The sequence below is a fragment of the Panthera tigris genome, chromosome D2 (genome assembly GCF_018350195.1).
Source record: "Panthera tigris isolate Pti1 chromosome D2, P.tigris_Pti1_mat1.1, whole genome shotgun sequence".
Taxonomy (NCBI): Eukaryota; Metazoa; Chordata; class Mammalia; order Carnivora; family Felidae; genus Panthera; species Panthera tigris.
The window spans coordinates 23,235,997-23,263,146 of NC_056670.1; the positions used below are offsets into that span (position 1 = coordinate 23,235,997).

At 40.4% G+C, this 27,150-nt stretch overlaps 1 protein-coding gene across 10 annotated transcripts in view; it reads left to right on the forward strand.

Annotated features, from left to right (window-relative positions):
* ARID5B (AT-rich interaction domain 5B) overlaps positions 1-27,150 on the forward strand; it is a 217,195-nt gene that overhangs the window by 102,649 nt on the left and 87,396 nt on the right. Inside the window, exon 1 of one of the 10 annotated variants that reach the window (XM_042961049.1) lies at positions 26,757-27,144. The exons of the other annotated variants lie outside the window; for them this stretch is intronic. Coding sequence (XP_042816983.1) covers positions 27,018-27,144 — 127 coding nt within the window. The 5' untranslated portion in view covers positions 26,757-27,017. Of the gene's footprint in view, positions 1-26,756; positions 27,145-27,150 lie in introns of those variants that run through there. 10 annotated transcript variants of the gene reach the window in all.

The following is a 27,150-nucleotide window of genomic DNA, read 5'->3' on the forward strand; positions in this document are numbered from 1 at the left end:
ATATTTTATATGATTAATCACTTTAGTGGAAGGTTTAGTGAAGGTTTAAGGTTCAATGTGTATTGAGCACTTAATATATACATCACCTCCTTAAATTCTCACAATACTTTGAGGTAGGTAGTGTCCTGTTTTGCAGATGAAAAAATTGAGGTTCAGAGCTATTTAAGAGGAAGCCATCCACCAGCAAGTGGTGGAGCTGGGATTCAAACCCAGCTTGGTACTCTCCAGCTAGTGCTCCTGTGGGGTGTGCTGCATTGCTGTCCATGGTAAACGGGTAACTACTCTGATTCGCGTGAAGAATGATTGCAAGAATCCAAAGTGTGCTCAAAATTTTTGACAGAAGGGATGCTAAAATGTCCCCACAGAAGTTCTTCACATTCAGTTGCACAGTCTTTGTTTCCAACCCCCAGCAATATCCATTTAATGAGGCATGTGAGCCTAAGCACGATAGCTCGCCTTAGCCTCACCTGACATATACTGGGCACCTGCTGAAGGCGAGGTGTTACACTGGCAAGACCGGGGAGTGAGACATCCGGTGTGTGCCATCAGGGGCACTGCATCAGGCCCAGTGTTCCCTCAGCGTGCAACACTGGCTCCATTCTCACAGTGTGCTAAATAGGGCAGATTTATGGCCCATGGGCCCTATCTGGCCCATTGCTGTCTTACAGAGTTGCTTGTTTGTTTAATTTTTTTAAGAGAGAGAGAGAAAGAGAGCGAGCACAAATGGGGGAGAGGCAGAGAGAGAGGGAGAGAGAGAATCCCAAGTAGACTCTGCACAGTCAACACAGAGCCCAATGCGGGGCTTGATCTCATGAACTCTTGAGATCATGACCTGAGCCAAAACCAAGAGTCAGATGCTTAACCAACAGAGCCACCCAGGTGCCTGATGTCTTATAGAATGTTTTGCTGAGCGCTGCCACACCACACTCATGTGTCTCTGTCTCGTCCATGACTGTTTTTGTGCTACAACAGACAAGTCGAGTAGAGTATGCCCTACAAGGCTGAAAATATTTACACTCCTACCCTTTACAGAAAAATTTGCCGATCCCTGATACAGACCAAACAACTAGGTACTATATTTCATCCAATCTAAACATCATTTGTAATACACATCATTTTCATACATACTGCCAAGAAATAAAAAGCATTATCACTGTAAGATGCTGTCCATTTGGGAGGCCACCGATTCTGGAGACATTGAAATGTGATAAGAACTGTGTGCCTTACACTTGAAATTTGGTACTTTTCAGAGAGATATTTTAGAGACATTTTTTAAAAATGTAAATATGGATTGTCATAAAGACTATTTTCCCTTTCCCATTAAATCAACCACGTGTTGACTCCCTGTGAAACCTATAATAACAGACCATGTGATGGGACCCAGTGAATTAGAAAAGTGCTGGCTTTTTGGCATCTGTCTTGCCAAAGACTGTTGCTATTAATGAGTAGAAGAAATATTTTGGCATTGTTCTCTGATACTATTTTCAACTCCTGTTAGTATAAATATTTAGGGTGTTGCAGCACAGTGGCTTGTGTGGCAGTAAAATTGTTAGTTCTTTTATCTTAGGGCTGGAATATTTGAACAGTATGCTTGCTCTTAAAATGTGTTAGGCTGCGTACAAAAGGCTTTGTAGTAGTTTGGAATGGGAAGCTTCTTAGATGCTGCTTATGGTCAGATTCTTACCAGTCTGAAAAATATGCTAATTACATACAGGGCTCTGAGCGAAGAGTGAACTCAATATTACAATTTTAAACTTCTTCAAAGCAAAAACAAGACACCACTTAAGGTGAGATGGCGATTAATGCATTAACAGTACGTGCCCGCTGTGTGTACACAAACTGATCATTGTGTGTTACACACATTTGCGTATTCGTGTAAACTGACCAGAGAGCATCCATATTTGCAAATGTAAGTCATGGTTTTATGTTTTGTTTTTCCTTCAAAAATAGAAATTTAGGAATTCTGAGTCAGGCCACTTATTCTTTGGCTAATTTCAACTGCGGAGTAAGTTATTAATGACCCCCAGATGTTGTTTATAGTGATTGGATATTTTCAGTTGTGAAGTAATATTTTCTTTTTTTGTGTGCAAGTGATATTTCTTAACATGCTCTATGGCATCTGAATAAAAGTTTGATGGCAGAACAGTTTGCATGTCCAATGTAATTGCTTCTAAGTGAGCTCTTCATTCTTCACATTTTTAGCTCTAATTGCTTTTTTTCCCATATGTCTAAAAATAAATATTTGCAAGTTTTGCGTTCTGCTACTCATTGTAATACATAAAATATTTGTACACTGAGCAAAATTCACTGATAATGTTCGCAATGGGCTATTTAGAGAGAGTAAGGTTTGTGTGGTAAGAGGAGATAAAATACGCTTTTATTAGTATAAATGCCAAAGAAAGCCATTTATCATATTTTGAAAGAATATTTTTAAAGGAGTGGCCAGATATTTGACCTCTGGGACTATTTAAATAGATTCAGTTGGAAAAAGAGATCCTGAGTCAAAAATAGTCTGTTTTGCTATATAATGGATATTATAAGTGATCTTTGGAAGGTGGCAATTAACTTTTGATTATCAGGGACAGGGGCCCCACTATGTAGATGATCCAAGCCCCCCGACTCCCTGGGCAGGCCTCCTCTGCCTCCTCTGCCTTCATTTGAGTTTATTCCAGCTCATTAGCACCTCCACCCGAAGGCTGGCAGAGAAAAGGGGAAGAAGAAAAAATGAAATCACTTGTTCTGCTCTTAATGGCCTTTGGAAAGAATGGATCATGAATGAAATAGAAACTAGTGGGAAAAATAAGCTATTGGATTTTCAGTGTTTTCTTTTATCCTTGCCTTCCTTCGTTGACACGAATAATCAATAGTTGGCTTAAAGACTTTTAAATGAACTGTACCTTGGAAGGCTTTGCAGTTATAATAGCAATATTATTCCCTTTACGCTCCCAAAGACTGGGTGAATTCCAGAGAGGTAAATATTGCCCAGTCTGCATGTTGGCATGTTTCTGAGCTTGCTGCCTTTGTTTTTCTTCTTTTTTTGGTAAAAAACAAAACAAAACAAAAATAAAAACAAAACCCCACCTTCTCCCAGTCAGTTTTTATGCACAGAATTCTGCTTCCCCTGTCCCCGTATTAAATCTAAACAATTATTTGTGTGTGTTCAGATATACGCATCTGCTTGGCCGCCATATCCTGTGATCCTGTCCATGATACTGACCTGGCGATACTTTGCATTAATGAAAGTTGGCGGGTTTGGTGTTTCTCATCATATTTGCCTCTTAATGTGTTGCTGTATTTACAGTTCACCCAGAACAATGTGTGACAAAGGTTTGCTTTTAGCATAACAGCTGCCAGATTTATACCACATCTCAAGGTTCTATTAGACGTGACAATAAAGCAATTCTTCAACGTTTGCATTACTTAGCCATCTTTTTGATATATATTCTTTAAGTTATCCTGGCTACGTGCATCTCAAATTTCAGTCGCTCTTTTGGACCACCATGCAGCCCAGAGCTTTTGAGCTTTGTCTTGGAAGCTCCTTCCATCAATCAGAATACCAAATTTACATTGTTAGGTTCCCCAGAGGTGTTAGAGCCCTGGATCCAGCAATTATTGTGAATAAGAACCTTGCAGCCAGGGTGAGTGCCAACATTCCAAGTGCTAGCACAATGGAAAAGAGAAGTGGTTTATGTTAGAATATGGTCACATTCTTCTGATTAAACCCACTCAAAAAAGACAACATTGTAATATTTTCCAATGACTGTTTATCATGAATTACGTCAGCCTTCGTTTAAATTGCTATTATTTCTCCTTAATGCTTCTTGGTGCCTGCATAATTTACAGCACTGGCAGCCTGGGGGACTATGAAATAACCTTTCACAACCAACACACAATAGTAAAGAACATGGCGTTTTTGTTGTTAATTATTATAGGACTCCTTTAACTTTTACAAAGTGACATAAAATATTGTTGAGGTATTTATGGTTCAAGCTACTTTTACATGGATCTATTTTGCTTCTGGCTAGTTCTTAACTAAAGCAATCATTTGTGGTTATTAGGCCGCCGGAGATATTATGTCAGAACTGGTTTAAGAGTATTATTATGTATCACATGTCTTACACTACATGTCAGCACTTGAGACTGTCTTTCAATAAAAACAAATGTAATTTTAGTTTGTGCTCTTTTAGGGATCAGTGATTTGTAAGCTAACCTGAGTTCATTTGAAGGTGTCCCAACCATTCGGGAGGGGGCCTGTCTCAGCCTTCCATCCTACCCTGTTAGTCGCTTTCCTGTGGATTTAAGGCCTGTCCAAAACAAACTTTGGCAAATGTTTAATTCGGAGTGAAGATTTGCTTCTGGGGAGCAACAGAATTAGCAAGGACTAGTTAATTGCCCATGGCTGAGCTGGTTTTGATTCCCCTGTTTTGTGGTTATTCTTATAGATTTCATAAGCACTGGGTCATCTAGCTATGGCCTTCTGAAGAAAAGGGGAGAGTCCCAGCCCATAGGAGGCCCTACCTCACACGTGCAAAGGGGCTACCCCAACATTCTGGAAATAAGTCTTGGGTAAAGTCTGGTAGAAGCAAAAAGGATGGGAACAGGGTTGAGTTTCCACAAAGCTACACTTCCAAGCAAACTTTGAATTAGTATGTCACTCCCCTGGGTTCCAAATACTGTGCATATTTTCCAGTCCTTGCTTATTTAAAGCAAGAAAGGAAGGGCGTGCCAGAAAGTTTTACAAAGAATGAAAACACATTAGTGACTCATGTGAACAATTACTGATTTTCTTAACATATAATTTCTTAATTACTGTCAAACAAAATAATTTGCATGATAATATTTTCCCCTCCCCACCCCCATCTGTGTTTAAAGAGCCATAAAATAGTGATCAAAGAGCCTGTTTGATCAATAGTAGGGAAACTTAACTCCTTAATTCTTAGGGATTGATGGGATTCTGACATTTGGATATTCTTTAGAATAATCACCTCCAACACAATGGGCAAAATGAGCTTTCCAGTAAAACAAACAGCTTTGAAAAGAGCTCGGGGGCATTTTCTTTAGCTTGAATTCAAGGAGGAAATTGTGACTTTTATGAAACTTGCATAAATTTACATGTATCCTGTCAGAGTTTTAAAATTAGACAACATGCCTGAATGCCCTGGAAATGAGTCTGCCATCCAGATTTAGAGTGCTTTTAGCTTTTTTAATTAAAGACATTTCACCAGCCAACCCCAGAGAAGAAGGGAATTAAGCATTACATAAGAATGTAGCAAAGTTTGAGATTTAATGAGTGAATATTATAAATTTATAAAGGAGATAAAAGGTGTGAAAGGAGCAGTTATTGGGAGTTTTCTGCGTTGTTTTTTTTTTTTTTTAAATACAAAAAATGGAAGAAGTGAAAGGGCCAGGCTGCCATTTGCTGTAGCCCTCGTTCTGGAACTGGTTCAAAGCTCGCAGAACTGACTGTGGGCTGTGAGGCTTGTTAATGAGCACTTGTGGCAGTGAACTGGGATCATGGGCTTGTCACATGAATATATATACACACATATATATAACTCAGAAGATAGAAGACAAGAATTGTTGCTGCCGTGTGGTTGTGAGAAACTCAAAACAATTAAAATCATCCTCGAAACTGCCTTTATCAGAACTCCAGTGCTGAACCCTACAAATGCTCATTTTGAATTCTTTAATAACCATTTCATGGTGAAATATCGTTATTGAAAATTGTTTTTAGCTACATATGTTATCCCATTTAAAAAACTTAGACTAAATACTGTCAGCCCGTGTTTGCTTTCCTAGCATGTTATTCATTTATTGAGAAATTCAGAATGTAAAACATCTGGGAATAAGCTGCTGTGTGCAAAGTCATCTTTAAAATGTGTATATTTCAGAACTTCTTTTGTGTATTTATTTAGAAATATGGGAGAATTCTGTAAACATGTTCTGGAATATATGTAGCATTTGAATATGAAAGAGAAAGTTGGCATAACTGAAAACCCAAATTTCATTTTCTATAAATATTACTCTGTTGGAGGAATGGGTTTCTGAAATTAGAAAATTCAGATTATGGTTAGCGATATTTACAGGGAAGTAGCTCTCTTTGCCCTGGACTAATGTGTGAACCAGAAATGTCCATTCTGGCTCCTTCTGGGGTGTGATGTGATGTTTATGTCTAAATAAAGGAGTTAATTTATTTCAGCACTTCAAGGCCCGCGTTGGAGCTTCACAGACCCAGTGGTGTAGATGTAATAGAGTCCGACCAGAAGGGCTGCACCGCTGGGGTGTTAATAGCTCCCTGGTTTTGTTCGACAATTAGTCCATATATTTTATGGCTGGGCCTTTAAGAAACTGGCACCATCAGCACAATCACAGTAATTGGAAGATGACACAACATAGGGAGGAATCAGGAAGGGAAGTTATTAATGATTTGTAATTTTCTCCTTTTGGGAAAAGTAGAAATTAGACCCAATATCGCAGAGCTCTGTTCAATTCTTGTAAAGTTCACATTCTGTAACCATTCTGGTAGCTCTGAAGCCCCAGGGCAATTCCCTCTGCCCCGGGCTCTTTAATCCTCCTCTTTTTTTTTTTTTTTTTTTTTCCTGAAATGGAATTCATTCTTTGTGATATGAGCAGAACTTATATAATTTTGTTGGTATTGTCCAGTGGACTGCACTAGATGAGCCCCAACCTCCTCCAAACACCACTTTCCTGGGTTTCTAAAACCCATTCTGTGGATGAGATTCTCTAGGCAGCATAGGGGTCTCCAGCTAAGGGGCACTCTCACTTTATTTTAACCCATGAGGGCCTGAGGTCCTTCGAAAACCTCCCTGTTTTCCCTGTGCCTGTCAGCTAATACAATCCCTCATTTGTGGCTTTGGCTCTGGACTTGAGAAGATTTGAGGGCCATCATCAAAGGAATATTAAAATCAGTGTGTTTTCCCAGGACAACAATTCCCTGGGTCTTCTAAAGAACTAAAATGACAGAAAGGAACTGGGAGCGCACTTTCTGGCAAGGAAATTGACTAAAAATTTAAACTAAAAATAAACAAACAAAACCCCTCAGTGTGAACAATCCACAGAGATCTCCTGTAACTGGAGTACAAGGTTAAATTTGTTCATTGACCAGAGCAGGAAAACTCATTGAGCCACTGTCAAGAACAAACCATCTATTCTCTTAAGAGTTTAGATGAGGTCTCTAGATCAAGGAAATCCTGGGAATAAGCCAGAAAGACATGCCTCTGTGTTTACCTCTTTCTTCTGCCTGGACTTTCAATACACTGGGGCAAGTCACCAAGTCCTTCCCCAGCACCTAGTAGGTGTGGCAGAACCATGTGGTCTTGGATGATTCAGAGAAGACTTTTGAAGATTTTAGTCCCTTGCTGTGGATAACACTTATCTGTTCATTAAAGTGAACACACTTTGTTCATTGGACATGCTTTGCTAGTAGATGGTCAAATGTTTGAAAGTAACAAGATACTTATTAGAATATTCATCAGTTCAGACTGTTTATGGGTTCGCTCCTTAAATTTCAGTGAGGGACCTCTTCCCCCAGTGCCTCCTTCACCATCATTCACATTATACAGTTGACCGCCCTGAAATGAGTATTGCTGCCTTCAGAGTTCCATGTATACATAACAGACAGTCCTTTCCAGTCTACTCATACCGACTTGACCAGATGGCTTATTTATACACATCTGGGCAGGTCATTGCCACATTTTGAGGCATATTCTTATACCAAAAGAATGAAATACTGAAGTGCTGAAGGGATTGGTCAGTTTAAGTTTGCTGTAGGGGTAGAAGCTAGACAATCAAGTCAGAAACAACAGACTCTTATTCAGAAAGTGGGGGGAGGGAGAGGATAAGAAGGATAAGATAGCTGTGACTCTATAAATAGAGACAGATAGTGAGATGTCACAGTAATCAAGTGAAGGGAAGACTATAAAGTTAATAAGAATGGTTTTTTGGACAAAGTCAATAGGGATATTTCTGATATGCCAGTCAAGCCACAAATCTTTGAGTGGTAGCTGTTCTGCCTTTAACTTGAATGCCCTAGGCACATTGGAGAGCACAGTCTGTTTAGGAGAGTTAGTAGATATTCTTGAACTGATCCATAAAACAAATTGTGAATAGAAGAATAAGATGCTAGCTGTGTTAGGAAGACTATATGCAGTTGAAAAAAGTTAACAATGATGGCCAGAGTGGTCAGAACAGCTTCCTGAACGGTCTTTAACTGAGACAAGGTCCACAGTATTTGACACACTTGTGCTGTTTGAACCTGATGAGAGTTTATGTCCCACCTCTAAAGGATAGCATTCAGAGCAGCTCGTTTTGCAACCTACTGGGTTGGATGAAGTTGTGGGTGAAAGAGCCTACAGAACACAAAGCCATAATCCATGGAGATGCAGCCTTTGGTTGGAGATTATGGAGGTTTTATGGGTAATTTTTCACACCAGTGTCCCCCTTCCAAATCATCACGGTAACATTTAGCTGATAAATGTGATTCTTCCTCCAAGAGTCCTTTGAGTGGATGGAGGAAAATGATATGAGCCCCTTATCACAGATGAAGAGACAGTGTTATTGGGACTCATGGCATAAATGTGTTGCTGGAAGGGTCTGGAATAAACTTAGCTCAGCCACTGTTGATACTCTCGTGTTCCAGTGATAGGATGCTGGCTAGAGGCTCCCCGTGGCCCTGAGAAGTGGAGCCATTGCTTCAACATCACTATTATCTACTCACCTCTGGATAATAGATAATAAGTATTTAGGAAGTGTACCCCCCAATTTTCATAATGCTTGGTCTGCTTTCTTGTTTGTTCTGTTGTTGTAATTTCATTGTTGAGTTAACTTTACTGAGCTTTCTCATCTCATATAGAAGAATGACAATGCCCATTTCCCATGGTTCCCATAATTATGGGCCAAGATCATATATGAGAAATGTTTAGCACGGTGGTCCTGCTGTGCTAGTCTTAAAACAATAACAATAGTAGTTATGATCAAAGTCACAGAGAGATCGAGCTGGTGGTTCCTTCTGCTGCTTCACCCATTTTGTGTCTTCCATAAAGGTAAGAGACAGCATCCATAGCAACATCCACCCAAATATATGGTGGACATTGATTTAGGTGCTTGTGTCATAAGCAGCTTCACATTCAAGCCTCAGTCTTCTTAGCTTTGCGGCACCTGAGTAGCTCAGTTGGTTAAGCATCTGACTTCAGTTGAGGTCATCATCTCATGGTTCATGAGTTCAAGCCCCATGTCAGGCTCTCTGCTGTCAGCACAGAGCCCACTTCAGATCCTGTCTCCCTCTTTCTCTGCTGCTCCCCTGCTCCTTCACGCACACATTCTCACTCTCTCTAAAAAATAAATAAGCTTTAAAAAATAATAATAAATAAAATAAATGAGCAAGACAATCCCCTTAACACAGAGCTCCTTATTCATCCACCTGGCTATTCTTTCTGTTGAGGCCACCATTCATCTATTCAATAAATATGTTTAGGGAGAACTTATCATGTACCAGACATTGCATTAGGCCCTGAGTCAACGTTAGTGAATGAAAGAGATGTAAGTGCCTGGTGAAGTCTGGAGTCTAGGGATAACAAGCAAGGAAATTATTATATATATATATATATATATATATATATATATATATATACACAATACACACACACACAAGCACACACACAGAATTACAGGCCATGATAAGAGCAACAAACCTAAAAAGATTGCTGCCTTGGTTCAATGAAATACTGTATGTAAAAATGCGTCATAGGCTATAAAATGTAGACCTTCAGAGACTTTTAGTTTTGACTAATGTAACACCTGCTGTCTTTGTGGCAGCCGGTGGCTACTGCACATGCTCAGTGCCTGAGATTGAATGGTGACACCACCAGTCCTTTTTTTTTTTTTTTTGAGGCTTATTTTGGAAAGAAGAGTGGACGGGAACCTTTCTGTTGAGTTTATAATAGCAATTACAAGCTGATAAGGACAGACCATTCATCAAACGATCATACCTCCGGACTTTATCTCTTTGGGTCAAATGTTTCCTGATTGATATTGACTACCATATCTTAAGCAGCTTTGAACAGATAAGAAGCTAGAAAAGAAATTCCTTTTAAAGAGATTTGACAAAATTATGTTTTCTGATTTTTTTTCTTTAAGAAGAGAGATTAACTTCTCATTGTTCTTCTAAAAGAGTACAAAAGCTACCAAACTGTTGAATTGAAGAGAATCTAGAGAAGTTTTCTTGGGTAGATACTGACTGCATTCCCACTGAATGCAAATTATCGTCTGCATTGATAGTCTTTCCTGGTTCTGAAATTGGAAAGAACTTTCAAAATATTGAGAATGATCCTGTACCACAGATACTTAGGAGTAGACAGTTATTCCCAAGAAAAGATATCCCCTTGATTGCTATATATAAATGCCCTCCTAGAGACAGAGATGTGAGCAAAAGTCTTATAGGTTCAGTATAATTCATTTTCATAGAACATTATTTGTAGAAGCAACGTTTTAAAGGTGGGGAGGGTAGGTTTCTGACTGTGGGCCTGATATCCAGCTTCTAATTGAAATGACCATAAACATTGTAATTAATCAACTATGTACTCAATTATAAAGTATATAATTACATTCTGAACAGTAAAAAGCTTCCTAAAGTGTATATAAATCAATTAAACAGGGCAATACAGTAACCGATCACATAAAATTATATTTAATGAGATGTGTCATCTATCACAGTGTTTTCCACACAGTTCTTATCGTACATCTTTGTGATTCATTTGTGCCTTACTTTTTGCTGCAACGGAGCTCACAGTAAAGGAACCTCTTTATCTTGGTCATAGAATCTAGTGACATTATTTTGAGCAGACATACATGGGTATCTTTAAAGACCGTTTGGGAGTACGGGGAAGGTTGGGAGTCATTTTCTAATGGCTTTTGGGAAGGGTGACCTGGATTTGCCTGTCTGCCTTTACTGGTTATATATTTCCCTGAAGCAAGTGTGGGCATTTGTGCTGGTGGTCTTGCTCCTGAATCCACAACCGGCATCTGTCGCCTTGAAATTAGCTAGATGACCTGTGTTTGTAAGAGCTTCTGCAAGAGCTTCCAGGCAGGACAACAGAGGGATAATTAGAAAAGCATGCGAAATGCAAATCCTCCTGATCAAGTCACTGCGTGTTGAGAAGTATAAGGATAATAACCTGGTACCAAATCGTGCTGCCTATATGAATATCAGTCCTTCAGGTTCTGTGTGTATAATCAAGCAGGTCATTCCAAGCAGGCTAACCCAGGGCCAGTGGAACTTCTAGAAGCAAAGGAAAAGCACATTCGTGTTCTTAACTTTGGCAAATTGTAAAGACTTCTAAAAAAATTGTGATAAGTATAGTCTAAGATGAGTTTCAGTCAGTGGATGCTCAAGAGACATTTGCATCTGGGGAAGTAACCCCAAAGCCCCTGGTCATGCACATTGTGACCTGTGCCTCAGAATGGGTAATAAAAAATTGCTGAGTAACTCCTAAAGGCCTGGCTTTCTAATGTGGTGGTGATGCCACTCATGTACCTCTTTCTCACTCCTTTCAGAGCCCAAATGGCTTTTCCCTAAGCGAAGTCATTCTCATGCTGAGTAACTACACCCAATCTTTGCTGCAAGAAACCGAACCATACAGAACAACTGGCCAGTGCAGGACTGCCAAATGGGAGGATCTGAAAGGCCTTCTCTTCCATCTCTCAGGGAGCACATGTGGTTGTTTTGATCCCCACTTCCCTACATTACTTGCTAGCAGATACTTGGGGTGTAAACAGTTTGTTCATTAATTTGTGTGTCCAACCAACATGCTTTGACATCCAGCTATGTAATTGTGTGTTGCCCTGTGTGAGGATACAGGGTTAATACAATTAAGACACAACAGAGCTAACCTCTGAGGCACTCACATGCTAGTGGGGGCACTCTTGAATTAAACAGACACTTAGTATTTACATACTGTATTTAAGTATTTAAACAATATTTAAGTACCGTAACGGAGCTAAGTGAATTCTTCTCAGATTCAGTAGACAGAGAAGAAGATACTTATTTTTTTTAATTTTGATTATTCCCTTGAATATTTTACTGGAACTAATGTAATTGAGGGACTGGCAAGTTTTACAAGTGACTAATATATTAATCCCACTCTACCCTGTCGCCTTGTGGGATTGTCAGCTGAGTCAGGGCTTAAAAATGGAACTTGATGAGATTTGCTCTAAAGATGTTGACTAATACCAATTAAACCCCTAAACATCACACACAGATTGATTATGCCTTTTGCACTTTTTTTAAAGACCCAAAGATGCACCTAGTTAATAATCTACTCCATGTCCTTAATAAAGAGCAGGCTAATTAAAAATTGTTTGCTAGCTGAAAATGAATAAATTAAGAATCACATATTAAAACAGTCATCCTCAGCCTACAGAAGGTGCTGAACACAGGCAGGCTACTTGGGGGGGGGGTGGTGAAAGGGGTAATTGTGAGTCCTTTATCATCAAGCATGACATGTACAAATGCAGAGCCGTGTCATGGAGACAGGGTGCTGGGGTGAGAAGGCTCTTGGCAGGGCAGACAGCCAGGTTAGTCTCCCCTGTGTTCCTGATACAGAATGAAAGAGCAGGGAACAAAATGGAGTGTATTTCGTCTCGTCCCCCCTCCGATTCTCCTAATCCTGCCTATCCATCAGGCCATCCTGCCACACGTCCTGCACCCACCTCCTTGAATCCCTCTGTGTGTCTCCCCAGAGCCTGTGGCATAGAAGGTCCTTATCAGCTATGCATGTTTCCAATCGTGTCTGGTCAGAGGGTAGCAGTCCCCACCTTGTGCTCTGTAGCCAGCAGCCTGGGATTTTCTCAGTTCCTTGAACTTGCTTTCCTCTCCCTGGAATATGTCTATCCCAGTATATGTCTTTCCTAGAAAAGAAACACCACCATCATCATCATCATCATCATCATCATCATCATCTCACATCCCTCACACTGGCTAGCTTCTTCCATCCTGCTGACCTCAGTTTAAGCATCACTTCTCAGAGAGGTCTTCCCTGGTGTTTCCAGGAGTTCAGCACCCCTTGATTTTCCCAGAACTCCTACTTTTGCTTTTTGAGAGCACCTACCCATCCACTTTCCCACAACCTCAGTTTTGTGAGATGAAGGCCAAGGGAAGTCTTGGAAACCCCCATGTCCCCAGGACATATCCTGCATATCCTAGGTGATCAGTGAATGTTGAAGGAATAAGCCAGTTATGACTCCCAGCAAACAAACTCAGTTCTAACTTCCCTAGAAAGTGAGAATCCGGTCTCATGTTTCTTTGGTGACCCTCATGAGGCCAACTGGTGTTCAAGAAATATTTGTTGAAAACAATTCTTAATTGTGGTCTTATATTTACCTTAGCTAGGAATGAGAGGAGTTTCCTTTAATGATGTGTGGGACAGGGAGGAGAATGAACGAGCTTGGGCTTGTTTTTTCTTAGTTTGAAGGAGTTACATAAGCACAAAAAGGCCAGGTTATAGTACTAAGGGAGCAAGCGTGTGGAAAGTGAGCGCCAGTCACCACTGCAGTTGCTTTAGAGGCTTCTGCGCCTGGGCCTCCTGTAGAAGAGACCAGAGTCTGTTCCCTAAGAGGCCACTTTGAACAGGCTGCTGTACAGAGGCAGGTAGCACAGGCGCCAGGAGGTTGAATTCTGACAACACCTGGGTCTGGGTCTCAGTCCCCACTCACTGTTACCTACCTCCCTTGTGCTCCTGGCCAATTCCTTTACCTGTCTGTGCTTCAGTTTTCTCATCTAATTCTTCAGTTGGTGTTAATGATATTAACCGCCTCAAGGGGATATCATACGAGGATTAAGTGAAATGCTGCAAGTAAAGCTTTTAGCACGGTGCCGAGCAGGAAACACTTCTTAGAGATTGACAGTGTGTACCACGAGTCACCTAAGTCAAGGGAGATCTGCTGTCCAGAATTGCTTGTGGGACAGTCTGAGTTGGCAATAGGGACACAGAGAGGCCTAGGATTGATCTGTCCAGAATATTCCAGAATCATGATGTTCTTGCATCTATTTTCTTTCTCCTTCAGCCCTCCCACCACCCTAACGCTCGCACATACTGTGTAGACTGCTCTCAGTTCACCATGCCCTCTCTTCATGGCTTTCCAAAAGTCAACTTGAAGGTTTACTATCATATTTTTTACTTTAATATAATTTTATCTCTGATAACAACCTCAGTTTTTTTCTTTGTGTTTAAGTCTATTATCCTCAATATATTTCAAAATTGATTTCATAGGAAAGATGTAATCTTTTTTTAAGTTTATTTATTTATTTTGAGAGAGAGTGAGTGCACACCCATGCATGCACCAGCCGAGGAGGGGAAGAGAGAGAGGGGAAGAGAGAGAGGGAAAGAGAGAATCCCAAGCTGACCCAGCCCAGACCCTGACATGGGACTCGATCTCATGAACTGTGAGATCATGACATGAGCCAAAAATCCAGAGAAATCCAGGAGTTGGACGCTCAACCCACTGAGCCACTCAGGCACCCTGGAAAGACACAATCTTTGATTAGAATTAACCACGATGAGAATATAGGGCCAAGAAACGGTGGGAAGACAAATCTAAGACCCAGAAATAATTATCATCATAATAGTGGTGGTAGTGGTACTGATTTTGATGCTGCTTATGTGCCATTCACTCTGTGCCAGGCATTATTCTGAGCCCTGAATCATTTTCTCCATTTTACAGATGATGACACTAAGTTACCTGTGTGAACCATGTAGTGGAAAGAGTATGCAGTTAGCCTAGTTTGCCCTTAGGACTCTGATGGAAAATTATTTTTCTTCACTTAATATCCAACGAAAGAGGGAGATCATATTGCCACAAGTTCTACCTTTGTTTAGTTTAGACATTTGACTCAATTTATGGAAGTCTATGTCTTTGTAGCTTGATCATGACTTTGGAATGTCAAAAAAAAAGTGCAGGCAAAACACTATAAAATGAAGTCTGCGTTTACTGGTATGAAGCACAGAGCATTTGGCATCAGCAGAAAGCTTAGTCTTTGATGTGGAAAATAGAAGAGTTCTTGCTGTTTCCATTTGGGTCAGAGAAAGAGACGATCACTATATGATAAGTTTAGTGGGTTCTAAAGCTAGATGTAATAAGTGACGAGCCACAAGCTGTCCTGCCCTGAGGATATTCAAATATGAAATACACATGTCAGGGAAAATGTGGTCAGTGCAGAACCACACAACAGGAAAGCAGAGAATATTTAATAAGATAAGTCCTGGTTATCCTGGGAGTGAGACTTGAAGAGAAGGCGATTTACATATTTGAGTGGGGGGCTGAAGAGGGATGATGGAAGAGACAGAGAGTAGGGGAGTAATTTATGGTGAATCATCTTACCCCCTGACAGACAGAAGCCAGGACTAAGGAGGAAATGCTTTATTTTAGGTAAGGCAGCATCCTCAGTTTTAAACAATTTTCCCCCTGTTTTTTGAAAGTGTTCACACAATTAATGCCTCTTCCATGTATTCAACAATAGTTGCCTAGCAACCATCAAGAAGCATTTTTGGAGCGCAAAGGGTCTAAAAATGAATGAAGAGAAAATACAGCAGATACTCATTTAAGAGTAATGAGAACTGGTCTGGCATCCTTGGAGACTCACTGCAATGTCCTATTCATCTTGGACACATGCAAGGGGGAATATGTAAAATATAAGAGAAACCTTTAAGTGAGGTTTGCTACGCTTTTCTGCCTTCAGGCAGGACTGCTTTCTACCTAATTCCAAATGCATGTGGAGGTAATGAAGTTTTGGAAAACTCTTAAGAGGAAGGATAATAATACCTCCTCTAGTAACCCCACTTTTGGATCTGTAACCTTTGGCCTGAGACCACTAGGTAAAGAACATAGGTTAATCAAGAGCTGCCTCTTCTTTGCAGGCTAGATTTCTATCATTGGCTGGCTCTCACAATCATACCTTATTTGAAATGAAAATCTAAGTGAGCTTCCAGATCAGAGGGCACAAACTCAGGTTCCAGAGGTGTCAGCAGGGAGCGCAGAGGAAGAAGGGCAGGTGAGGTCTGTAAGAAATCAGAAGCAGTGGATCCCTACTCTGTAGAAAGGAGGCCAGTGTTGTCAGATCTCTCAACTTTCTAAGAACAGTTAGACATGCTGATTTCTATGTGAAAATCTCATGACTTTAGATTGATGACAATGATTAAAAAGAAAGAAACAAACAAACAAAAAACTGTGCAAGCTATGTAAATTATGGTACCAGGCAGATTTGGCCCACGCACCAGTCTTGTCTAATAAACCCCTAGTGTTATAGATGAGGAACCAGGCCTGGTGAGTGAGTATACTTATGCAAATTCAATGAAAATGTAAACTCCTTAAAGCCAAGAACTGTGTGACCTTCTCTGTTTTATCCCCAGCTGGACTAGCACAAGGTCAGGCATATGCTGGCAATGCAACAAATATTTATTGAGTCAACAAATAGTAGATGTTAGAAGCAAAACCAGGACTTGGTTCGGTCAGTAAGAAATCAGGACCTCAACTGCTTCTTCTTAAGTGACTCTTGTTTCCCCCTAAGTGGCTTTCCATGACTTTCATATGGATGGAATCTACTCTTCCCTTTAGCCACATAATGGCCTTGTTTAAACCAAGATTTGATTCAGGGAAATGTTCTTATAGAAACTCCAGAGGAAAAACCTTGCACCTTGCCTGGGTTTAAACCTTTCCATAGATTCGTGTGTACTGGGACAGCCATAAACAATAGATTGCTTTTCTTCTTGGCCTGCCATATTCAATTCCATTCAATTTTGTGTCTATTTCTCGAGCTCCTACAATGTGCAGAGTCCTCTGTATGGTGATTCCAAGATATAGAGGATCCTGCTGAGCCTGGGGGCCTCAGAAATGTTCAACAATTTCAGAGAATGAAGGTACTTAGCATAGTCTCCTTTTTATTTTCATCTCAATGTTTTTTTGATTCTACTTAGGCAACACTTTACTGTGTGGTAATTTCCTGACTTGACTTTTTCTTTGGAGATCTAAAGTGGTCTAAAACCTAGAATCCATTATTACCAAAACATGTTCTCCTCTTTTAACAACCTACTTATTGCCTCTATGATGAAAGGCTCTGCCGGAGTAGACAGGAGTCAGCCTCCATTGAGGTATACCCAGGGCTTGTGTCAAATGATCTTCTAGCTTTCATTGTATTTATTCCTTATTCTTGGGTTCTGTAAGGTGCTTATCTCTGTGCTGAAGGTTCAGGTGTATCCAGAGTATCAATAACTCTCCCACTGGAGAACCACTGGCCTCTCAAAAGCTTGAAGTGATGCACGATTTCCTTGTGTCTGTGCATATCATTACTGCACATATATACTGTGCATATATTACTGCATCATAGTATGTATGCAGTAATAGTAATAATAACGGCATCCACCACTTCTTAGTGTCTTCTAGGTCCTGAATAATGTGCCAGACATGTTGTTTCATTTTATCTCATTTATAGTCTTTGTCTGCAATTCCTAACCTTGCAAGATAGAGTCCCATTTTGATAAATGAGCGTATTCAACCCCAGAGAGAGCTGATGATTTGCCTAGGGTCATATGATTGCCTGGTCTGTGAAGTAAATGCACAGCTACCTGCTTTCCAAGGGCCCTCTTTACCTCCTTGTGAAACTTCTGGGTCCAGCAGCAATTTCACCAACTTCGCCAGTGTTTTGGAGATGAAAGGAGAGACGCTGTATCGCTTTTTCAGAAGCAAACTCTAGGGGACATTTTAAACAAAGTAGATTATTTTGCATGAGACTGTGTTTAATTTCAGAACAGTGTCCTTTGCTGGCGAAGATAATCAGATGTAATGTCATCTGCAACCTCTCTGCGTGCGTGATTTCATAAGACTGGTGTAGCAGTTTATTATTATAAAATTAGTATAGCATAGAACAACCCCGGGATGCAAGCCAGACGAAATAGACAATGAATAGTTATATAAGGTTTTGGAAAGCACATGTAGTAGAACACAAGCTCACTGTATTTTCTTCTCAATTGTCTGCTGTTTGTTCATGTTTCCTTTTCAACATGATTGCATCTCAGTTTAATAGCACTTGCCATCTCAGGCTTTATGGTGCCAGGCCTGACATAGTTACATCCCCTCTGTGCTAAAAATATTGCATGTATATATTCAACCGCAGCCCGACATGTTTAGCTAATGGGTTACTCGGAGCTATGCGCTTATATAATTAAGTGATGTATGTAATTTTGTGTTAACACATTTGCAATGTGTGTTTTCCTGGTGATTGCAATGCTTTATTCTGTGTAAAGTGTGACATTTTAATTCCCGCTGAACAATTTCCTACCTTGATTCGCCTTGTTTTTGTGGCAGGGGATTATTTTGCAATCAAGATAAAAGCATTATTTATGAAATTTCTGGACTATCCCATTACTGGGAACTTTTAACTGAAGATCAATCTCCTATTCTATTGATCCCTTTGTTAAAAATCTTTATAGGAATTTAAATTTAATCTCTACATTATAGATTTGCCCCGACTTTTGTCTGAAGGCACATTTTTTTAGGCAGCTTTGCAGGGATGGGGTTCCTTAAAAAGTAATTCTCACTAGGCAGGCTGCCATCTTATCTTCCCCAGGGAGCTTAACTTCTCTTAGGTATCACTGATTTCTTCCCTGTTGAGGGTTCTCCGGGAGAGCCAGCATCTCTGTGGGTTGGAGAGTTTGGCAAACCAGGTCAGATCTATAGATTCACAGATAGGGCCTGTTAAGCATTTAAGTGATTGACAAAGCTGGGTCTCAGAGTTACATAATGTGGGCATACACGCTTTCTCTTTATTAATTGTAATTGTGACCAGTGGAAGGTGCTACATACAGGAAGGTGAGCCACCAGGGATAACCCAGCCATCTTGCCCTCTTCAGAGGTTGTTTATTTTCTCCAGTGGGATCAGGAGTTAGTTCAGTTTCATAAACATGTATTAGACTCTTACCAAGTACCAGACAGGGCTTTCAGAATACAGTACAGAGAGAGTTACTTGTTCAGTGAACATCTATTGAGCACCTACTGTAGCGATATTACAGTGACCAAGACAGAGTCTGGTGAGGGAGAGAGACCTACAAGTTGAATATGGGATGATAGGGGCTAGGGTAGAAGCATGCTTGATGTCGAAGCTACTGACGAATGGTTCCTCCTCCAGCTGGAGGTGAGGAGAATAAGGACACTTTTTAGTGGGTGTGATGCCCAGTGCTGGTCTAGGAGAAAAAGTAAGAGTTGGAGCAAGAAGGACAAGGGTGAAGAAGGAAGGGTATCATCAGAGGGAAGCCCGTGAGCATGGGTACGCAGGGGTGAAGCCATGAGAGGTGCTTGCAACCTCTAAGGCATTTGTTAATTGTTGGAAGATAGGGCGAGGTCACTCCAAAGCAAGGTCTGCTGTGGTCCATTCTCCTGACCCCTGAAAGTCCTGAATTCCCCAGGCCTTTCCTCAACCAAGGAGGCCCCCTTCGTTCTTCAGCACAGCCCAACGAAAGCAAGCAGGTGGCAGGCACTGATGCCAAATGCTGGAGTATTGCCCCGATGGCTTCCCACGTGCTTGCCTCTTAGTCCCTCCCATTTGGGTCTGAACACACTTTCTATGTGGTACACAGAAGTTTCGCCAGGAGGACCCACAGGCTGTGCACTCCAAGTGAGCTATCTCAGTTGTATGTTTTGGCATTTGAACACAGTGGGAATGTCCTTGTCAGCTCCCATTTGACTTTATTAATTGCAATTCCTTGGGAAGTGTGTTTTAGTAATGTGCTCTGGGATGACAGAGCTCGCCCTGCAGAGACCCAAGAGGAGGTAATCAGGGCCCATTGAAAAGCCATCTGCTGGTAAGTCACTGCTGCTGATCCCACGCAGCCAACAGACACCATTGTCTATCACAGCTCCGCCACTAGCTGTGTGACTTCAGACAAAATTGCAGACTCTCTGGGCCTCCCTTTTCTGATGTGTAAAATAAGACTTTGGACTAGTGGTAGCTGAGGTTTTTCTTAAACTTGGGAATTCCAACACTTTATAAGTTTCTTGAATGAAGAATTCTGCAGTCGTAACATCTGTGGATTCACCAACTCCTAGCAATGATCTTTGGCTCCAACTTCATATGAAAAGCCAAGAACCCCTTTCTATACTTCATGTCTTTTTTTTTTTTAAGTTTATTTATTTTGAGACAGAGAGAGAGAGAGTGTGTGCAAGCAGGGCAGGGGCAGAGAAACGGAGAGAGAATCTCAAGCAGGCTCCACACTATCAGCTCAGAGCCTGATGTGGGGTTCGATCCCGTGAACCATGAAATCATGACCTGAGCCGAAATCAAGAGTCGGAAGCTCAACCTACTGAGCCACCCAGATGCCCCTATACTTAATTAATATCTTGTAATGATTCTCTGCCTCTGCATTTTAGGAGATCATCTACACTAGCCCTCAAATCTAGATTTTAATTTTTCAAGATACAAAGGGAATCATTAAGCCTCTGAACATTCCTAGAATATATAGCAGTATGGATCAAGTAACCCATTTTATTAGTCATGTTGCAAGAGGCTGTCACCTAGCAGCTCTGCATTGTTTCCAGGCTCCGCCCCCACCCCCACTTCCCTGAGCCCTGAGGCTGTGGTTAATAATGTCAAAAGAATGTTTTAAAATTGCTCTTCTGTTGATTCCAAAGAGTCAGAGCCCTCACGTGGTTAGAGTCCTGGGCTAGGAGTCAAATTCTAAATTTAATTCCAGCCTCTATGAATGTCTTCATTTCTTGCCTCCTTACCATTTCTCGAGGTTTCGATTTTCTCATCTGCAAAATAGGCATAAGATGCCTTGCTCCACAGGAATATTGGCAAACAGCTTCGTTGTGCACACAGATTAGCTTTATATCGGAACAGAATATAATTTTCCATTCCATAATAGGAATGAAACAAAAGCCCTTTTGAGTGTGCACCTTGTGTAAACGCCCTCTGCTTAAATTCTGATGGATTTCAGAGGTCAGCAAATCCCTCCCCCTTCTTTAATATTATTTTTTTTAAGCTAAACAAGGCTAACTAGGGAATTCATTTTGGTATAAAAAGACATGAAAGAAAGGGTATTCGAGCTTGCACAATAGTACAAAGAAGAACAAGAATCATCATGTTTGCTAAAGAACTCACAGCTGTTTAATTTTATAGTAAAATTACTTTAAGAACTTTGCTAATTCAAAGACAGACCCAAACAACTGTTGTTGCAAAACTGAATTTCCACGTGTGAGTGGAAAAGCCAAGTTAGATTAATCTGCCCCTAAACTCGTACTAAACTCATATTAGAAATACAGAGCATTTTTGTTAATGCAGGTTAGAGGAGCGGCTGTTATCTGAAGAGAAGACACATAAAAAGGGAAATGGTACATTTGCTAGTAATATGATGAAAAATAGTTTATGTTCTTATGTACTTTGCCCCCAGCTTTTTCTTAAGCTGCTCAGTCTGTTTTAATACCAGATTTGTTTGCTTTGTGGGGATGGGCCTGTTAGGCAGGAAATTGTCGAAAAAGCATACAGCAGAAATTTTAAATGCTGTTTTTAAAAATTAAAATTAAATACCAAATTGAGTAACCAACCATTTATTAAATTTGGAGTTCAGACTTTTATAAAATTTTATCTTTAGAGGATACGAATGAACTGTGTACCTATACTTGGTTCTGTAAATTCCAAGTTTCCATATGTTGCCTATTGTCAAAAACAAATAAACTTTTCCTTATTTTTTTAAAGTGATTTTCTTCCATATTAGGGAATTATTCAGACTTCTTTCCTTGGTTCCTATAATTCCAAACCAGTTGGAACATCAGTCTATTTTTGGTTATGAAGGAACTTTTAAAATGTGGGTATGATTTTTTTGACGTTTCTAAATCTCATAAAGATCAATTTGCCACATATATAAGAGTTATGGTAGTAAACATAGTGAAGTCATTGTATACTAGGATGACAGTTCTAATTTCCATATTATGAGTCACCCCCTCCCAACCCCCGTCCCCCACCTCCATCCCCTCTGCATGGGAGGGCTGCTAAATGTACATTCTAAAACATATACAGCAACATAAGGTTGTGATTTGTGAGTGTTTCTGTCAAGGATGAATGTTCTTACCTGTATTTGATTAAACTCTGTTAGTTTCTGGGTTTTTATGGTCTTCCCACCACATCACATAGATTCACCACAAGAGGGCAACCAAGAGTTTACTTTCAAGCTAACAAAGCTAGAAATGGTTTTAATATCAGCTAAGTGTTTTTAACTTGCTAAGGATTTATTTCCCCGCCTTCCGATTGCCACACATGCAGCCTCTGAGTTTCCACGAACAACGAATAATAATCCAAATAAAGTTCTTCTGAGGGGAAATATAGACAGACTGGTGCAGACAAGAGCTTTTGCCCAAATAAGGATCCTTTTTTGGAGACCCCATGTGTTAGATAACCATCAACTGACAGTTGGTCATGAGTTAATAATGTTGGATGCTGAAATATGCATACCATGTGCTATAAAAAAGTTTGGAGGACAAAGACAAATACTGCTAAAGTTAGATATTAGAAACATACCAGAGGTGTGCAGACTGCTTCACTGGATGAAGGTGGAATCTGCCAGATAACTTCGTTTTAAAAATGTTATAGGTACCACACAGGAGAATGTATGATATTCACTGCACAATTTGTTGCTTTTGCAGGGATTTGGTCTTAATCTCTCTGCATGTTACTGCCTTAAGAGCTATAGCAACTCTTGCCTTCTAAGAAAAGAAAATATTTCCTAAGCTTATTTCCATTGCTGCCATTGCTGTTCTTTTATTTTTACAATGGGAACCCTAAAGGGGGGGGGGGTAAGGTTCCATAAAAGAATACAGGTGGATGTGTAGCCCTTTGATTGGCCTGTTGTATTTGGAGAGCTGTTAACTGCTAGTTCTGTTTCTGTGTTGTTGCTGCAACAGGAATCCAAAGGTGAGGGGTGGAGTGAATAGGCTTTGATTTCAGCTACTGTGACCAGTTATTTGAGAGGCTGGGACATGGAGCCAGGTGGCCACTGGGCAGCTGCTGTCTTCTTAGAGTGACACCCCAGAGGCTCCTGGTGCTAAAAATGAATGGGGAAAGAATGTGTCTCCTCCTCTGCCCCCTAGAGTTCAGACCTTTTTGTTCTGTCAGCTTTTCTGGGTTTATTGGAGTGCTTGTCTTCAATGAATAATCTCACTTTTTCTTGTATAAAAAAACCATGGGAGTTGAAGCATCTTGGGAAAGCCAAGAAGGCCGTGCCCTTGGGTGACTTGAGGACTGACTATATCTGATCGCTTTTCTTACTTGCAAATGCAATCTCCAAAAAGAAAAACACAGCCAGACCATGAATTTATTCAACAATTTGTGGTTAAGAAGATTCTACCTAACAACTAGCTGAAATCACTGATGATCTATTTTCTCTTACTCAGTTTGCAAATGGCTTACATTACACCCAACCCACACTGGTAGCTGGAGAGAACAGTTAGTAAAATTAATAATTAGACAGCTTCTCTTTTTCTCTGTCTCTTCCCTCTTCTCCCCAAGTGTCCTGTCAAGGCTTAACATTTGCTTTGACATATTAGTTAAGGAAGTTAATGAAATAATATCTTCACTGGGGCCATTGAGTAACCTTGAGTCAATGATTACCAGATTTGAATTTTACTAAGGAAACACCTCAGGTTCAGCAAAATTCTCAGATACTAACATCTGTGTATGACTCTCCTGCATATAACAGCAAATAAAACCCTAAATTTCACTGAAACTTTGAATCAACGCTCTTGCTGATTATTCCCGCTTCAGATGTTAATCTTGTTCTGTCTACTCTTTAACACATTTCCAAGGACGTATCTATAATCATGACATTGAACTGACTGAACCAGCATCCCCCAAAAGAAAGATAATGCAAGCCACATGTAACTTAACATTTTCTAGTAACCTCATTTCAAAAGGTACAAAGAAACAGGTAGAATTATTTTAATAATGTGTTTTATTTAATCCAGTATCTTCAACATATCATTTTGATATGTAATCTATAAAATGTCATTAATGAGATATTTTACATTTTATATATTGTCCTGGAAATCCAGTGTGTATTTTATGCTCGTGGAAAATCTTAGCTTTGTACTGGACATATTTCCAGTGCTCAGTAGCCCCACGTGGCTAGAGGTGACTGTGTTACATAGAGCAGCTCTAAACAGTTATAGAAACATTTTTTTCTTACACTGAAAAAAAATGAGAAGCAGTTCTAACCTCTTCTGCGTATTCTTCTTGTTCATCGTAAGATGTACATTAGGATTTCTGATGTAGTTATCTGTCCGTGTTTCTCCAGAAGGTGACACACACCCACTCCCACTGACGGAGCACTCTAGCTTGCCCTGACTCTACACGCACAGCCCAGACCCTTGCTGTCCTCATTCTGGACCCTCACTCCACTCTGCTCCAACACACACACTGTTCTCTGCCGTGGGTCTAGGAGTTCCTTGGTATCGCAGGAGAGCGATTGAAGTCGTTTTCTGGTATTGGGGCTTGTATGTACCCACAAACAAATCAAGCTCAGAGATGCCACTGGTAGCTCGGAAAGGGAAAAAGGGATGGGAAGGCTTAACGTGAGAAAGAAAAATGTGTAAGTCTCAGACAAACTACAGTAGTCATCTTTTTTTATTTTTTAAGTAAGAGACTATCCTTTTTCAATTATTCTTTCTGAAAGATAGAAAAGCATAAAGAAAGTGAAAAATCCCTTTTAAGTACAAATTCCTTTTGGGATCTTTTAAAAAAGGGATTGGAAGCCTATTACTTGATGACCTTTTACTTTTTCTTATGTGTATGTGTTTGAAAACCTGAAATGTCTCTCATAACATATTAGTCTAAGTCTGCCAAAGTTAAATACCTCCATGCTAAACCACACATGCACTCACACACACACACACACACACACACACACACACAATGTCTCTTTTACTTATTTCCAAGTAGGGAATGTTTTCTTGAGAGATGTAGCAAATCAATTATCCTCAATGTTGAAAATGGAATATCTCATTTCCAAACCTGGAGAAATGGCTGACCAAGAATGTTCTGTTTATAGAGAGTTTAAAAACTGCTCTGATATTTGCTGCCCCTTGCAAGGCTGTTCAACACAAAACATGTAACTTTCACTTCTGTGCTGTCATGCTCAATAGTAACACCACAGAACATATCAATCATGTACTAGAATGAGTGGGTCTATTGGTTGTAACAAAAAGAAAAAAGAGAGAGAGAGACAAAAAGTCTCTATGTTTAAGAGGTCCTATCTTTATACATTTCATAAATTATAGAAATCAAAATGTCCTTAAGAAGTATTTTCAGACTGGATCTTTAAAATAGCCTAAAACTTAAAAAAAAACAAGTATCTTAAATTAATATTCTATTCTTACAGACAATCATACAAAGAACAACTAAATCTGTTCATGGAATAGTTTTCAAAAAATGGAAACATAAGTTATTTCAAAATCTTAAGAAAAAGTACATAGTAAGCATTGAAACAATGCACTTCATCTAATTATTAACAGCTTTCATGCAGGTTTTTCCTCAACACCCAACATGGTCTTCTCCATTAAGAGAGGAGGCTGGGACCCAGGGCCTGAAAAAGGGACCATGGGCACCAGGCATCCAGGGAGAAGAATATAGCAGGAGAAATGAGTTGCTGGGTAGATGTGAAAGTAGAAGTTTGAGACCCTGTGGCATTTTTAGAGGCCCTTTTTGGTTTTGCTGGGTTTGCCACTTCATGACGAGACCTGACTTCATGACAAGATCTTGCAGCTGGGGGCAAGAAATCAGACCTTTTGTGCTCAGTAGTAACACCTGGACCACACCACCACCTGTACTCCATGTACCAAGCTAAGTCCTCAGGCATCCACTCTGCCCTGATGTTTCTTTTCCTTTTTCTTTTTTTAAGTTTATTCATCTGGAGAGAGACACACACAGCACGAGTGGGGCAGGGGCAGAGGAAAGGGGAGAGAGAATCCCAAGCAGGCTCCGTGCTGTTGGCACAGAGCTCAATGTGGGGCTCAAACCCACAAAACCACAAGATCATGACCTGAGCCAAAATCAAGAGTTGGACACTTACCTGACTGAGCCACCAAGGCAGCCCTGCTCTGATGTTTCTTTACAGAATTGTAAATTTCGTACTTTGAAGGCGAAAGAGTCTTCCATTGGCTCCTGATGCCATGGTACATAGATCTCATACCCTCAGAGACAAACATTTGTGGGACACCTGGGAGCCACCCCCTCTGCCCCTTCAGCAGGTCCTGAAGGGGACCTTTCACTGAGAATGGTTTCCATGAAGGATACTGGGCCTAGCCAGAACAAACCAAAGGGAAGGTGAGCGTTTGAAAGGTCAAGCATGGATTTCCATTTTCATCCCTATTTCCAGAATTCTCTCCTTAGAAAGTCCGTCTTCTGAAAACCCAGAATCTCTCTTCACTCCGCACCTTGATTTCATTCCCAGATTTTCCTCTCATTCTGCAAGTGGTAGTGAAAAGTGTCTGTAATCCCTTTCTTCTTTCCCAAGGCTCTTGTAGACAAGCCTATTCTATACTTCTAGAACATTTCTGCATTCCTTTGGAACTCACTACATTGTTTCAGAATAATATAGAGATAACATTTGGGCATTTAAATTTCTCTCCTCCTCAAGACACAGAGGGAAATAAAGATAGAAATCTGCCTGTCACTGCTGGTAAAACCTGACTAAAAAGAGGTTTGCTTGTGTTTTAATGGCAAGAATGCGTGGAGTCACATGCTTTCAAACCAATTAGCAATACAGATGAGCTAGCAAATCGAGTTCCGTTTATAGGGTGGGGGAAGGGGATAAGTCAAATAATCTGTGTTTTTAAATGTTTCTGAGAAATGAAGACCTCCAGGGCAGAGAGAAGGCGGATCAGGAAATAGCTATGCAAATCACATGCCTATGAAATTACTAAAACTTTGATCAGGGGCATTAACAATTGCTGCAGCATTCACAAGTATGAAACAAAGAGTGAGTAAGACGGGCATGTTTTGGAAGGGATTACAAGAGTGTTTATGTACATGGTTTGTTGAGCAGTCAATGAAGTCCATGGCCATTTTGGACTTAAGCCGCCAAAGCAGTCCAGGTATGA